The sequence below is a fragment of the Lathamus discolor genome, chromosome 5, assembly GCF_037157495.1.
Source record: "Lathamus discolor isolate bLatDis1 chromosome 5, bLatDis1.hap1, whole genome shotgun sequence".
NCBI lineage: Eukaryota > Metazoa > Chordata > Aves > Psittaciformes > Psittacidae > Lathamus > Lathamus discolor.
In genome coordinates, this window is record NC_088888.1 from 54,890,009 (window position 1) to 54,906,582 (window position 16,574).

The 16,574-nt window shown below is 41.2% G+C and overlaps 1 protein-coding gene and 1 long non-coding RNA gene across 7 annotated transcripts in view; one reads left to right on the forward strand and one right to left on the reverse strand.

The window, feature by feature from the left end:
• The window catches only part of LOC136015235 (tRNA (guanine(10)-N2)-methyltransferase homolog), a 42,591-nt gene that overhangs the window by 23,565 nt on the left and 2,452 nt on the right, over window positions 1–16,574 (reverse strand). The window contains exons 4-5 of one of the 4 annotated variants that reach the window (XM_065680938.1): window positions 15,686–15,812; window positions 547–612 (exon numbers count right to left, since the gene is read on the reverse strand). In XM_065680938.1, coding sequence (XP_065537010.1) covers window positions 547–612; window positions 15,686–15,812 — 193 coding nt within the window. Of the gene's footprint in view, window positions 1–546; window positions 613–3,571; window positions 3,700–4,676; window positions 4,695–15,685; window positions 15,813–16,574 lie in introns of those variants that run through there. The other 3 variants (XM_065680937.1, XM_065680936.1, XM_065680935.1) reach the window with 3 other exon arrangements.
• LOC136015236 (uncharacterized) lies at window positions 3,463–11,941 on the forward strand. Of its 3 annotated transcripts, none has more exons than XR_010613110.1 (4): window positions 3,463–3,791; window positions 4,563–4,651; window positions 5,884–5,937; window positions 6,186–11,941. It is a non-coding gene; the product is annotated as an uncharacterized LOC136015236 (long non-coding RNA). The 3 variants fall into 3 exon arrangements; XR_010613112.1 differs by lacking the exon at window positions 3,463–3,791 and adding an exon at window positions 3,796–3,875; XR_010613111.1 differs by lacking the exon at window positions 5,884–5,937.

The following is a 16,574-nucleotide window of genomic DNA, read 5'->3' on the forward strand; positions in this document are numbered from 1 at the left end:
AAATATGTATACTTGGCTTCAGTGTCTGAGAAATTAGTAGGTATTTCATTTTCCCACCACATCTTTGACTGGTAAAATCTATTATTTATGCTTCTCTAGCTTATCCATCCTCTAAAGACTCAAAATACCTCATTACGCACAAGCGGTAAGTAAAACTCAGTAATAAGCACGAAGACCAGAATCATAGAGCTTCCTAGCTTCACTCTTCCAGATACACTGCCTCACTGATTTAGTCAAACACTAAATTCAAACCACTGCTGAATGATTTCGCGGCTCGGATATTCCGAGAAGGCAGGAGAGCCTCCCAGCAGGTGGCACTGCTTCCTGTCACACTGTGAATTTAAGCCATCCTGAGGTGCATTTCATGCACCTTTTACTCAGTCCTGAGTCTTTACTGAATTTGAGAATTGCTTAGTTTTGGAAGATTCCTTATTTCCCTCAGAAAATTCCAAATTTATTCAGCTACCCACATTTAATAAAAATACTACAAAAAAACCATACTTGCACATCATACCTGCACTCAAGTAAAATATTAAGTTCACTTACATTTACATGAATTTCCTGCTCACCGCTGAACTGTCCACCGTGAAGTGAGAGCAAAGATTTTATTTCCTAAAGTGAAAATATAATGGTCAGCTTTTAGAAGCATTAATTAATGTTTCAAAGAAAGGAAAAGGGAAAACAAAATCAGCATGCCATAAATCTTAATGCAGATGGTGATCTCCATAGGGATTATAAGCAAAACATTAGCGAGAGCAACAGAAGAATGAACAGTTTTTATTATCAACTAACTGTGGGAACTGACAGTGAAACACTCAACATAGATGTGTGGACAGAGCAGAGATTCACAATTAAATTCAGTTCTTACGTACTGCCCATGAACTGAAAAAAAAATTAGACTCTCCTGAAAAAACAGTCTCTCACAACATTTCTCTTACAAAATTATTCTATTCTTCAAATATTTTTTGGACTTTCATGTAAAAGCCATGTCTCACCAGTAATACTGACCCAGGGCCAGGCCCAGCACTGAGCATCAATTCCTTTTCTGTTACCTCTTGGCTTTATGGGTATCTCAACAGTTTTCTTCCATAGATGTCTTTCCTCAAGTAAATTAAATCATTACTTTTCCAAAGTAAACAAAATTGAGCATTGTTAGATTTGCAAATGAAACTGACATTGCCTTATTTGTTTCCATTTGCATAGAAAGGACATACCAAAACACTGGAAGGAGGTCTGCTCCAAGAGAATAGAAGTTTATGCACAGCTATTTCATTGTATGGTACTGGGATAGCAAGAGCACCTGAGATTTTACACATATCAGTGGCATCTCCACACACTACTGGTAATATTAGCTACACCAAAGTGACAAGAAAGAAAAGCATAAAAATCACGACCTGTGAGAAAAGGCTTGGAAAGAAATGCAAACATGACCTCTACACACCTAAAGGTTGCTGATAAAGTAATATTTTTGACATTTACTAAGAGGAGATGAGAGCACTGGCTTCTGTGCTGTGGATGAGAGGTTGGGAAGATCCTTACAAAAGTAAAGACAGTAAAGCACCGGAACAGATCTGCCAGAAAATACTGGTAAGTGAACATCTGACATGCACCACCTGTCCATCAGAGACACTCTGTGCTGGAAAAAGAATCAGGATGCCCGATGTCAGCCCTCAGTATCTGATCTACCCAAAGAGAAACCCCTGACTATGGAGCACAGTTTCCTACCGACTAAAAAATAAGAAATATGGAACTTCATCCTACAGACACTTAACCACAAACGTCGGTTTCAACAAACACCTTGTGCTGTTGTGATCCAGCACCATCACCAGAAGAAAAGCAGGCCTCTTGTATCCCATATGCATGTGTGCTAGAGCTGGAGATCAGGCAGCTGGATCCTTGCTTGTTTCATTCAGTTTCAGACAAATCAGGTCCCTAACGCTGCTCATTACAAAGCCAGATGTGTAGCTCAGCAGGTCACCAGAGTACAAGAAAAGGGAAATGGAGCTCCTGGAACAACCAAATAGAACTACAGCCTTCATGAGAAAAAAAAAAAAAAACTTGCTATGTTACATACGGATCATCTTTTTTTTACTTAAAGACTTTGCCTAAAGAAAAACTGGTTTGATCATAAACAAACTTGTGTTGCAGTCCCACAAAGCAGACAGTAAAAAAAAAATTATGCACAAAAGCATGAAAAATAATGAAAACAAATTATGCAACACACATGAAGGTATTTAAAAACGTGTAAGGATGACCTACCAATTCTAACAAAATAACTCTGCATTTCAGCACTACTTTAAACAACAGCAAACTACCCTGGATATCTTATTACTAGCTCTTGAAGATGGTGCCTAGTGGAGTACTTAGGGTACCAAAATTTTCTTAGTGTAGTAACACGGTAAGTCATCCTGGGAAAAAAATAAATCATAAGCTAAATTCACAAATCAGAGGGTTTTCTTATAAACCCATACATTGTTACATTAAACTAGACATTCACCAAGGGCACAGAAAAACCACCAGGACCTCACAAAGAATAGCAGGGAGCTTCAGATGTTACTTTTCCTGTTTTACATGATTTCTGTGAACACCGCTCAGTAAGATAAAACTGATTTAGTGACAGCGAACAAACTCTGCACCCCAAAATTTGCAGCCAAGAGGCATAAACATGTCCACGGCAAGCAGACTGCAGTCCTCGAGGCAGCAGGACCTGCTGGCTCCCGCACCATGTGTGCTGCTATCCTACCACACAGGGTCTGCTCACTGGTCCTGTGTCAGCCAGGGTGGCGCAAAGCCTTCTGACCACAGGGAAAGCAACACTCAGGATCGAAAGCCAGAAGCGAGCAGCCCTCGGTGTCGCCAGTAAGACTTCTGAGGAGAGTGGCTTGTGACCAGGACTCCAGCCAAGGCACTGGAGACCTCCATTAGCTCCCGGCCTTTGAGGCAGAGATTTCAGGGAAGCCCCATCCTAGCTGCACCCCAATAAAGGCATCTGGACCCTTCTGCCCCACACAGCTCCATCAGTGACTGGGTCAGAGAGGATCTCACCTGTTGCCAGGGCCACACCAACCATTTATGTACCCACACTATGCTAGTGGGAGCAGCTACATAGTTTAAAAAAAAAAAAAAGAAGTCACCACAAGACCTTAAAAGCATTTCTGTAAACAAAGTTTTCCCTATCAGTTTCCATTTCTGATCTGAAGACCCTGGTACTTTGCTCCCAATCTCTCCTAGTTCCAAAGGCTCTTAAAAGCGGCAAGGAAAGTCCTGCCTTACGGGCACCGTGAAGCGGCTCTCCACGGAGGCTGAAGCAGGAGGAGGAAGCTACCTTCCGCTACGGCTGAAGGCAGGAGGGGCAGCCCCGCGCCCAGGACCGCCTGACACAGGACGCGGAGAGCGAAAGGCCCCGGGCGCCCTTCGCCCGGCAGCCGCAGGCGCTCCCAAGACAAGCGGGGCGGGCAGGAGGCGAGGCCCCACCGGGACCGGCCACTTGCCGGGCACGCCCGGGGCTGCTCCCGAGGGCAGAGGCTCCCCCGGCCCCCAGGGCCCAGCCCCGACCCCGCGAGGTGCTCACCGGCAGGCGGAACTCGAGGTGCTCCTGCGCCAGCAGCAGGAGATACCGCCGCAGCGATACAGCCGCCAGCTCCATGTCCAGCCATTCCCCGCCTCCCCACACCGCATGCGCGGCCCGGCGGGCCCAGCGCCGCGGCGGCAGCCGGAGAGGGGCGGGAGCGACGGGAGGAGCCTGCCCGCCTCGGGGGGAGGTGGTGTTGCCAGCCCCACCACAGTCACCGGTAAGGGGGATGGGAGCCACAGAGTTCGTTGTGCGGCTCCGCCCGCTGCGGAGACTAGAGCCTAGGCGCGGGGGACGGGATAAAGTACGGCTCTCGATCTTAATTACTGCTTATTTCACCTCCTCCTCACTCTTTTCTTACCGTACGTCACGTGTAAGTGCAGCGGTACCGGCGTGTAAAGCAGTAAATAAATACATGTGTACTAGTGACGGGGGAAGGCTGCCGTTTCGGGCCGTGCACCCTTGTCCGCGCAGCTGCGGCCTCGCCTGCCCCGGGCGGAGCCTTCGCACGGTAGAGCAGGTCGTCAGTGACACCAAGAATTAACAGGCGCCAAAGGGGTCACGTCCGTTTTTCCAGGGGAGGGAGGTCGGCCGGGTAAGAGCAGATAGAGACACACACACATTCCCGGTAAAGGGACAGAGAGAGATGTGACTGCCCAGCAGGGGTTCAAAGTAACCAAACAGGTCTTTATATTGCCTCTGTTGGTTTATTAACATTTAGACTTGCTAGCTATAATCCTACACTCACTGCCCTCCCTGTTAAGTTGAGCTGAAAAGTTTGTCTTATCCAGATTTCGCTAAGCTTTTTATTAGGACAAGGCCAGCTCAGCGCTGAATTCATGTTCTGTATTTTCTGTGCTGATTTTTGAACAGCCTTTTTTTTTCCTATGGCTAAGATTTTGCTCATGATCTGTGAGCCCTGCATGGGCATTGTTCTACGTGGCCCTCCGTAATCTCGTCCTGCAGCTTCTCCTGTGCTGTTTTCCTGCAGTAATCAAAACTCAGGCTTGCTGTGAAGCTTTAGCTGTGACCATTGACAAGAAAACAATCTAAATGTGGACTTTCCTAGAAGAGAAAGAGGTAGGTATGGATCAGAATTGCTCACCTCAGCAGCTGAGTGCAGAGACCCAGCAACACTGAACTGCTGACAAATCCCATGTGTCTGAGGTTGCTTCCAAAACCTTGGGATTGCTGAAAGACATGTAGTGGAAGAAGTCTGCTTTTATTTTTCCAATCTGTCTCCCTTTAAATATCTTAGATGTATAGCTCCCATTTTAGAAACCCCGTAGAAGAGAGTATTATTAGTACAGTTTAATCTGAATCGCTTTGAGACTTTCTTACTTTATCTAGAGAACACTGCTGTCTGCTCTCAGAAGGTGAATGCCTCAGTTTTACAGTGATACTGTTTTCCAGAGAATTTAAGTGAAGTCCTGTTTTTTCCTGCTTTTGTCTTGAGGATCCATGCAAAATCGCTGGCAGTCTTTATGTGCTGCTCAGCACAATTTGGAAGTGTATGTATGTTAATAAGTAAGACTTGCGGAGTATTTGATTCTGACATAAAAACAAAGTGCTTTTTAGATGCTGTGTTTGTAAACCTAACATACAGACCTGTACTGCCACTGAGGAGAATCATATAGTTTGTTAGTATGGGTTTGGGGAGTCATGTTGACAACATTACATAGCTGGTTTAGGGAGGGAAAGGAAGACAAAAAGTACTTTTTTTAGCCTTCAAGGGAATTTTAAGGATGCAAAATGTGATTAGTCAAATTCAGATTTATCCAGGAAGCTAGAATTAACCACCCTCTTCTCACAAAAAAATATAACAACAGGATCATATGGCAGTCATGAGTTTCAGTTTAAAAGGGGAGGTCTATGAATGAAAAGCTGTTACTTCATGCGTGCGGCAGCTTGTTGTTCTTTGTCATCTTTTGCAGCCATTGTGTTGCCATCTCCAGCTCACCCCATGCACTTTTCTAGACTCAAAGGCATCATGAGTGTTGTTTGACTGAAAATCACATATTCTGCTGGGGAACTCTGGAAGAGCTCTGTCGCTGCTCATGGGGTTCACATGCAACAGCAGCTACATATGTATATAGGCAAATAAGAAACCTTACCAAAAAAACCCACAATGCTTTTAAAATAGGCATACCTAATCTATAATTCAGTTATTAAATTGTTCAGAAATTGTATTTCTGTCTATTTCCCCATAGAAAAGCCAGCACTAATCCTCTATTTTATTTCTGAGTAGCTGTTAAGAAAAGTAGCAGCTCTACTAATGTGCTGTACAGAAACTAATGTGTCTATTCCAACAGGTGAAGGATACAATCCATCAAATAAGTGGTTATAACACATTTGGATCTCTATAGGTACATATGAAAGTCTGTCCCTAATTAATCAGAATAATTACATACTGCACAGATAGTTGAAGTACTCATAATTCCATGCGTAGTGGCTCCCTTGCCAGCTTCCTGCCTTTAGGTTTTAGTAGTCAGACATGGCTGGGCAGCACAGCCTTTTAAGGGAGAACTATCTATTCTGATTTGGTTTTCTTCACTAAGTAGGGCATTGCAGACGGTGCCAAGCTCACTAACTGGATTTTTACTTCTCTCTTCAGTGCCTGATGAGCAAAATCCCCCTGGTCCCACCACATATTGGCATTACAGCTCTAGATACTGTTTTCTGCGGATAATAACTTCCATCGTGTCTGGGAACCTCATCAGCACAGTGTGGGTTTGTCCACCTTTAATCAGTGTGCAGGCAGGAGAAAGGCTGCCCAGTCCTGCCTATGGGTTGGTGCCTCTTGCAGAATGGTTTGCTCTCTCGCCTGTCAGTAAGACTGTGCTGAACAGGTCAGCCAGCACAGTGGCAGGTTGTTTTAGAAGTCTGCAGGGCTGCCGGGGGTAAGGATAAAGTTCTTTAAAAGGCATCATTGCATGAAGAGTAAGTACTGCACTACATTTGTGTTGCATGAAGGTGTGGGACTGGTGGTACACCCTATAACCTGTAACTTACTGCCCTGTATTACAAAATTACTCTGAATTTCACCTGAATCACTTCTACTTTCTTCACTGCTGTAAAATTATGGGTGGACTTAACAAAATCTTCAGACGTTTAACAAGTTTTTCAGCAGCCTTGCTTCTCACTTGGGCAAAACTGTTCCAAAAATTATCAGGCTGATTTGTTGTTTTCGCTTCACAGCTGACAGCACACCCAGGAACCACAGTTAAACCAGCCATTGATTTTTTTCCTGCTTGAGTGCCATAAAACATTTTCAAGAAATGGAAGAAGATAAAGGGCAGAGTGCTAAAGCTACCAGTGTGGTGGGTGACTTGAGGAAAAGTTGGCAGACCTGGGCAGAGGATCACATTGAGTATCAGAGAAAGAACCCATTCAGCAGTGAGGACAGGCTTGCATCTAAACCTGTACATACTCACAGAGGAGATCCTACCTACGGAAGACCCCCTGAAGGGTCTCGGACAGAGCAGAGAGGGAAAGATGCTCAGTCACACGTGGGTAAGGAAGTGGAAGAGCTGTGCTTGATCATCAAAAGCATTGGAGAGGTGGGAGAAGATGGACATGTGAGTGTAACATTCGGGCAGCTGTTTGAGACGTACGTGACTATTTCCAATAAAGTAGTAGGAATCTTGTTAAGAGCCAGAAAACATGGTCTGGTTCATTTTGAAGGTGAAATGCTTTGGCAAGGAAAAGATGATGGTGTGATCATCACTTTACTAGAGTAAGGCTTTGTCATCTAATGAATTCTGCATGGTTCCATTGTAAAAATGTATCTAGATAACATCTTTAAAGAGGTTTTCATTACAGAATTCCAGCTCAGCTACTTACTGGGACATGAGCAGGAGAGAAAGTGGGTGAAAAAGATACTTTTGTAAAAATGGTAGAGATTTGGACAGAAACCATAAATAATGAACTAACCCATCACACTGCCATTGGATTGTCCTTTCATTGTTATCATCCGCTACCAAATATACCACGGTTCTTCACATAACTCTGCTGGCTTACTGCTTTAGGTTACAGAAAATATAAATTACGAACTTGCTGCCATACAGTACTGATTCTTGTGGGCTGGGAAATACTGTGTGTGGGACTTTGATTTGTAAAACATGGAGTTGGAAACCTTCATGGGAGCTCATATACTTCTTCAAAAAAACAGCACAGTACATAGCAAAATTTAGGTTATTTTTACGTGGTGATACTGAATATGGAAATGCTATTCATGAAGTATGAAAATTCCCAAATTTCCAGAAATATCACAGCAAGGGTATTTGATGGTTCCTAAATGAGTTGCATCTCGCATGTGTTTTGGAGACATGCACTGCTCCTGGTATTTAATAGTCTGTTCTTGATCATCGTATCTTTTCCAGACCTTCCGTGTCTCCTCTTCTTTTTCCTCTGTATCTCACACCTTTTTTACCTATTCTGTTCTTCTAATGCTGTGTGAGACTGTAGAAAATCAGAAAGTTCTGCAGCCTTTTTTGGTGAATTCAGCTATACCTCTTCATTGAAGGTAGGGTGCCACAAAAAACAAGTGATGTGAAGGACAACAGAAACTGTTGTTCATAGTATATTAGGGCACTGTGTGTTCATGAGGAAAAACCAGAAATCTAGCACTGTTGTTTGCAAGAGAAGGAGAGTAGAGACCCTGTAGTGCCAAATGCATAAATAGAAGTTTAGTGGTGCAGTCTCATACCTTATTTATCTGTGGTGGAGCTGTGCTTTCAGAGCACAGTTGTGAGTTTTCCAAACTGGGAGAAAAAATGATCAGCTAGTTAAAGCTGAGACTGAAAGGTGACTGAAAAATGATTCGTTCAGGGCTATTTTGGGGGAACTTTTTCTATGCTAAAAACAAAACCAAAAGATTGGTTATGTATGATAGTTGTAATAATGCTATTAAAAATAATTGGGAGCTCTATATACGATAGTTCACACCAAGAAAACTGTATTATTAGAAATACAAATATAAAACATATATATAAAATATATATTCTTAGCAGGGTAAATAAAAGCTTTTATGTGGTGTTAACTACACTACTTGATGGATCTTTAAAGCCAGATATTCTCTTGCCTCAAAAGGATGTTGAAATTAAATTATGAACTTGATAAAAGTGGTAGATTATTTGATGTTATTTATACAAACGAATAATTTTCTTGCAAAAAGCCTAAAAGAGTGGTTTTTTGTATTGACATTTTCATCCAATGGGGATTTGTATCAAAATAAGCCTTTGACTAAGCAAATAAAAATAAAGATCTCATTATCCCTCTGCCTCCTTCTCCTAGTGAAAAGACAATGAAAGTAGAAAAAAAGGAAGAAATTAATGTGCTGAAATAAGTGGACAGGGGAATCAGATGCAGGTAGAGCATGCATGGGGAAACAAAGGATGGGTCTGAATCGCCACGTAATTTTACCAGTTTTACCATGTTGGAAACTGGGGAATATGTACTGCACTAGGCATTGCTGGCGTGTGTTCCCTTAGTTTTCCAATCCACTCCTTCTTCCTGAACAAATCCTTGTCTTGCAGCTGAAAACGAGAAATAGAATTTGTGAACTTAACACATTTAAAATGCGTTGTTGCTGGAACAGTCTTTGTTGCCCAAATGACACGAGTGCACCTCAGTGGATTTTGGCTCCCATTAGATAAAGTCTGTACATATATTTTGATTTCAAAACAAATCACACTTTTTACAATACAACTATGGAATGCAGGTCGTTTAACAATTTTGGAATCCAGTCAGTTCTGACATAGCATTAGCTCATAGCTTGCAAGAAGCAGTATCAGGTGGTTCAGATGACACCAGCTCACTAACAGGATGGCAGTAGCAGGAAAAACAATACATTACTAGATACTGTACAAATGATACATTAAAAGACACACACTTGAGGCAGGCTGTGTAGCCTGAGCACCATAAGATGGAAGTCCAGCTCATGTATACTCACTAGTTCTTAATTAAGGCTGGCTCAAATGGTTAAATGTCAGGAATCTAAGCTTCCAGTGCCATGTAAGTAGTTAGCGTTCGATTCTTACATGGCCTCTGCTGCACTCTCCTGCTGCTGATTGGTTTAAATATCACTTGAGTACAGCTAGAGCTTTAAGCACACCTCTGATCAAAACAAACAAGCAGAGTAAGCCCTAATGAAGTGGTCTTACCCACATCATAAGCAACTAAAAAAAGCTTGCCCTATCATGGTATTTTGAATAAAACCAAGGCTTGTTATAAAAAAACATTATTTATAGAGGAACGGATTTTTTTTTAAGAATTATACGTCCAAGTTTCCTGCAACTTTAGATGAATATTCTCTGTAGAGTGACTGAGATCTTTCTATGTGCCCATCCAATGTTTATGAACACCAAGCTGACAGACTGGGGCAGCATGCGGTCCAATCTCCTGCTTCCAGCAATAGCCAATATTTCAGAAGAAGTCTAGAAGGTAGATAATACAATTGGTCAGCTTGTCCGCTAGTACACTCCAGAATAAGAAACTACTCCTGAAGACTTTAGTCACAAATGCATCATATTGAATGCACATGACTCAATTTAGCTACCAGTTCACAAGTTTAACACAGTAATTCTTCCTCATCTGTGAGGAAGAGGAGGAGATCAGACAAGCATCTACAGATGAGACAGGAATTTAAACTTTCAACAGGCAACTGTTTTTGTAACAGGCTCCCATTAGAGTAAGTGGAACAGAATTTAGTAAATTATTTCTAGTATTTCTAGTATTAGAAGTTTTCTAGTATTACAGCTTATCTGGAGTAGTGAGTAAACTCTGACCTTCTAAAAGGTGTTCTTGCTCTACCGAGTAACTTTCAGCTCTTCAAATCTCTCCTAAATTTCTTTGTGACAAGCTCCCTCAGTGGTCTTTTCCTCTTCTGCCACTTGAAGCCTGTGAATTCTGCAGCTGGTTTAGACTGTACACTGTATGGGGATTATCTGTATTTTGTCAAGCACTGAAGGCACTTAGAGCACTTCAATAAATGTTGCACATCAGACTGCAATGACAGCAAATGAATTTTTATGTTTCCAAGTTTGTCAGATTTCAAAAGCGATTTTCACTGGTTTGCTCCAATTTTTATGCTTTTGTTTACCACTCACACTTAAGATAACTTCAGATTGCCTTGAGGACTAGTTACCAGTTTAATCACATGGTAAATGCTGTCCTTAGTCAAAACATAAACTTTTTATTCTACATTTAACAGTGCTGTCTGTGTATCCATTTCATCATCTCAGAGGGGCAGTTAGTACTTCAGTGTAAAAGCTTTATTCTCTGGGTTCAAATTAGGTTGAGAATTTATGCAAAACAATTGAACAAAAAAGCACAAACAAACCTTTGTCTTTCCTAAACTTGTAGTCAAAAAAGCAGCTTTTCTCAGGACAGCTAATACTGGATCAAAGAACAACAGAGCCAGCAGCACTGGCTAAACAACTTCACTTTGCTTCTCCAGGCTCCTGGAAAGTAAGAGCTGCCCAGTTCATGCTCCGACAGTTTTATTGCTCTTTGTGCTGCAGATGATTTTGGAAGTTTTAAAATTATGTTAATAATGCTGCTGTAGGAGAGAGTGCCAGTTAACGGTGTCTGCTCACCACCTCTTCCAGGGGCTAGCCAGGAATTCTGAGTGATACTCGAAGCATTAGGCTTTTCATAAAGTATTTCTTAGCCTAATTAAAAAAATTATCTGCTGAGTGCAAGAATGGTTGTCAATATAGAAAGAAAATGGAAAAACAGTTCTACGCTTAAAAACACTAATCAGATACTGAACATCCATCTCAGTAATTAATGTGTCTTGTTTAATGCTTTGTTGTTTGAGCCGATTTGAGGCCTGTCTGCTGCTGTCAGAACAAGCTGAATTCCCTATCTTGCTCATCAGTAAAAGTTTGGAAGCTAGATTGTATCCTGATTTGTACCTTTTCAGTCTTACTGTCATTACTAGGACTCTTCTCAAATGGAAGACATAGAAGTTGACCTTTGTGCTTGTGTGTACATTTCAGAACATACTGGGTCTGTCTGGGATGGAAATAGTTTTCCTCAGAGCAGCCTGTAAGGCACTACGTTTTGGGTTGGTGACAGAAACGGTGCTGCTTAACACATGTGTGGTTATTGCTGAGCATTGCTTGCAGCATCAAGGCCTTCTCTTTTTCCCCACTCTGCTCCTCCAGTGTGCAAAAAGCCTGCACACGTGAAACAAACTGACCAGCAGGGATATTCCACACCATACAAGAGAGAGGTCTTTTGGGGGTGGAGGCAGCCATTGCTACTGGCCTGCTTGTGGGAGGTCATGACGGATTACCTTTGCATCATAAAGCTTGTTTTATTTCATTCCTCTTTCCTTCACTTATTAAACTGCCTTTATCTTGACCCATGAGCTTTTTCACTTCTGCTTTTCCTATTCTGGGAGACATACTGGGTTTGAAGACTAAGCAAAGGGCTATCCAGGGCCAACCCCACAGTCAGGTCTTCCACTACACTGGAAGATCATTCCAAGATTAGCATTTATTCTGTTTATTAATCCTTTTTGACAACAGTTCATGTCAGTACTTTAAATATCAAGTCACAGTTAAGTACAGTCACATAAATTAATTACAGATCAGAACACATACACATAACTCTTGAAAGATCTTAGAGTTCAGATATTTCACAAAGCTAGGAGCCAGCTCAAACCTCCTCATCTGTTGCACACAAGCAGTCAAAGTTCAGTGGCTTTAATTCACTCTTCCTACCTGATGTTACAAATTTAAACCATAAAGGCGTGCAAATGACGTATGAGTGCCCACCAGTAAGAATAACAAGACATTAGGAAGAAAGTCTTACAGAAAAGAGGTGTAAACTCTTCCGAGTAGAAAATATTGATATTCAGAAGGATGTGAACTTTCTCAAGTATTACATATAGTTCACTGTAAGAATATTACAATACATTGTACAACTAAGGCAACAGGTGCTGGATCAGTGAAGAACACTGAGCAGATACCGTTCAGGGAAGCTTGCAGGTGCAACAGACCACCAACACCTCAACTGCATCTAAATGCATTAGCCAAGGGCACTTGACTAACTTGTTTTTAGCCGGGCTGGAAGTCAAAACACAGAGCTTGCACCAGTTACTAAGAAGGAGCAAAATGGCTCCTGGTAAACCCAGGACACTTGGGTACTGAGAGATACGCTCTGTGAAGGAAAATCCACCCCGTGTATTCTGGAGGTCTGACTTTCCAGTCTGCCTTAATATGGTATTGAAAAGCAGAGCACTAGTGTTACTCATTAGAGCCATACAGCAAAGGCAAAATGTTCAGCAGATTCCTTAAGCATCCCAGCTTGTTCTAATTCTGGGCTCAGTCCCTGCTATCCCAAATTCAAATCACATTGCTATTAGCAAGACTGCCACATACTCACTCCACTCAAGACACACTTCTCTTAGGACTTCATTTAGAATGCAAACTTAGCCAAGGCATGAGTAATCTCCAAGGAACTTCCAGGAGGAACAATATCAGAACCATCTAAAAATTTGGATTATTTTTTCTATTATCACACAGAAGAACAGTATATTAAATCAACTCCTCTTGAACTCTTCACATTTTTGTAAACAATTTTCAAATATTGTGTAAGTAAGAGGGAAACAACCTTTAAGTTCAAAATACAACCACTTACACAGACACTTCAACTATGTTCTATGTTATATAGCGTTATGACATCTTGGGCACCTATTGTACTAACATTGGCACTGTCATGCAAGACAGGTAATATATTAAAGTGGTTTAGCATCAGAAAATTAGTAGTGTTCTTTCAGCATGTACTAACTAATCACTAGGCATAACTAGCATATTATACAAATACAGGTGGAAACTTAAATGTTAATTGCAATCCTAGAACAACGCTGCTTCAAAATAAAAGCTTGATCCCACAACAAATATCCCTTTTGTTATCATGTACATGCTGTTAGTAGTTAACTTGTGCCATTTGAATGTTGCTATACCTGCCTTTTACTGGGGAAAGTTCTCTGCATGTGTGCCTATGTGTGTGTATGTATTATGTATGCATATACACAAATACAAAATTATAATTAAAATATATCGCCTTATTGTCAGAGAAGTACATAGACTAAGTATCCAAATGGGAAACTTAGGTTGGCAGCTACACATTCTGTGTGTATTTCCTCATAAGGAACTAAAGCTCTTTTTTTTTTTTATCCTGGTTTATTATTGGCAACATCAAACTATGCAACCTTAAAGCAGAGGCCAAAGCCGAAGAACAAACTGGCTGGCGACACAAGGCTAAGAGTGCTTTCAGCTGGTAGCATTTTCAGTTTGCAGTCGCTCAATCAGTTGTTCAGCCTATGAAACAGAGAAAGCAATGCATTAACTACACCATGGATCTTCAGTTTACTGAAAATTCTATTTTAAAAACAGTGACACTGACAGAGCATTTACTTTTCATTTTTGCAGACAAAGCATAAAACAAGCAGAATACAATGACTGCTTTAAACAGCAGACTCTTTCAGTTTCCATCAAACTCCCTAATGGCCACCAGAAAACAGAACCTACGAAAGTCAGAGGATGCTTAAGCAAATAAATAAGCATATAAAGCTGTGTGGTTTTAAAGACCTCAGAAGACAGCAGCGCCCAGAACAACCAAGCTCTGAGAACTGGAATTCTTTGGGAGACGGGGTGTTGTGGCCTCCCATCATCCAACAAGCTGTACACTAGCCACATACGTTGCTGAGGGATGGAGTGCATTCACATATGTGGTTCATGTCACAAGATACACATCCATTCTCTGGTTACAGAACCATGCTCACACATAATTTTCTCACCATGTAGTTATTTATTCATGTAGCACGTAACTGGCACAACTGTATCTTGTATATTTAACAGCAGCAGCCCAGACAGCCCTCAGAAAGGCTCGGGGCAGAAAGACAACACTGGCCTGCCAGTGTTGTTCTAGCAGGCCAAACTGGGCCTATTGTAGAATGGTTTGGGTTGGAAGGGACCTTAAGATCATGTAGTTCCAATCCCCCTGCCATCTAGTTCTCCACCTCAACACTAGATCAGACCTTCCATGGCAAGAAGCAAAAGCATCACCCTGCTTGCAACAGAACTTTGTGAGTTACATCTCTTAGAAAGAGAAGCTACTGTAACTGCCCCCTGAGAGAATGAAATATGAGGACAGAAAGCAATGCCGATTCTCCAGGTATCCTCAAAAGCTGTATTTTCTACCTTGTTGTGCAAGGACAAATAAATTATACATCTCATTTGGCATAAAGCATCTGACTGTTCTGTAAAACATATCCTGAAGTGTCCAAGTTCACAATGCCAGACAATTCACAGTGCTGAGTGAGGACAGGTGACACTCCAGAGAGTTCCCATGGCTGCATAATGCTTTATGTTTTTAAGAGCTGGATCTGTTCAGTAACTACACCTGTATGCTTTGACTAAAGGGAAAGCAGAACACATTTCAAACCCAAGTAAAACTGAATTTTACAATACACAGGGATGCTGTAGCTACATCGCAAGGACAAGTTCTTTGCTGTATCAAAGCAGTGAGAGTAGGCTTTAGTCCTTGAGAGAGATATTTTCAAAGTGAATATAGTTAGTACCAGTTCAGTCTTACTGCTTTTCTGTACTGACAAAAATCACTACAAACCATGTTTTTGTAAAGCAGGCACTTGTTTTAATTTAAAGATGTCAAGAGGACAAAACCCATGTGACCTGATAAAAGCAATCATTAGGTGGACGTTTTCACCTAAATTGCATGAACCAGGGTGTATGCACAACAGCCCATCACATTTGTACATATCCTTTCAAATTAAAGAGCAAATATTTACAAAATGTTCTCAGAAGCACATCGCATTAACCTCAGCTATATATTAGATCCAGAACTACTGTACTGCTTGCTGCTAATGGTACAGGCACTCCATTCCCCTTAACAAGCATAAACACGAAGGGTTTTACCATTAGATTTTTTCAAATAGTTACTGCAAAATATGCATAACAATTACAGTAATGCAAAAAGCTATTCTAAGAAACTCTGCATGTAGTTAAAATGTTCGAAAGACATCATATTTTCAGCTTGCAATTGAAAACCTATCGAAAAGCTCACCTGCATTACACTTACCGTGATAAACCAGTAGGAATTGATTCTGTAAAAGAGTCTGGATAAGAATCCTAGCTGGCTGGCTGGGGCCAGGACGTGAAGATGCAAGTGAGAGATTGAGCAGAATGGAGGCCAGTGAAAACCCATTCTTCAGAAAAGGAAAACAAGTAATGAAATACTGGTAATGTTAATTCAAGAAGAAGTGTAACATTGTAAGTTCTTTAACATGAGCAAATAAATTAACAACTCATGGCACTTTCCTTGTACATAATGGTAGGAACAATAATATACCTTTCATTATGCTTTCAGGGAACCTTTTCAAGAGCCCACTGACCTCCTCCTTCACATCTCTGTATTTAAGACACATTTTGATTAAAAGAAGGTTTAAAAATAAAATGTATCTTAAATGTATTATATCTAGTTTTCATCTGGAAAGCCAAGTGTCACTATAGATTAATGTAGTTTCTACCTATTTTACTCATGAAGGCCCAGCCCCCTATACTATTCAGTTTAAACTAAAGGGTGCAGCACTGAAATCAAATGAATGCAGATATGACTGAAGCACAACACAGTGCCCTGCTTGAACAGTTCAAAGTTTACTTCTCTTCTGGAATCTAGGACTTAGAGCATATTTTCAGCTTGTACATAAAGAGCAGCCTTTTAGGTAAGTTGTTTGTAGTGCCCTCCCTATCCCAAGATGTGGTCAGGAAAGGATCTGAGTTGGAACATAATCTGAGCTGGAAATTAATCAGAAAAAAAAAATTGAATACCAGCATATTCTACTTGAGAATCCATGCAATAAGTGAATGCAGACCAGATTTCTTCACTAAATCACACTGTACTTGTTGCACCACCTCTAAAATAGCATTCTGGAAAGTAAAAAACCCATAATAAACACAGGTTTCCATTA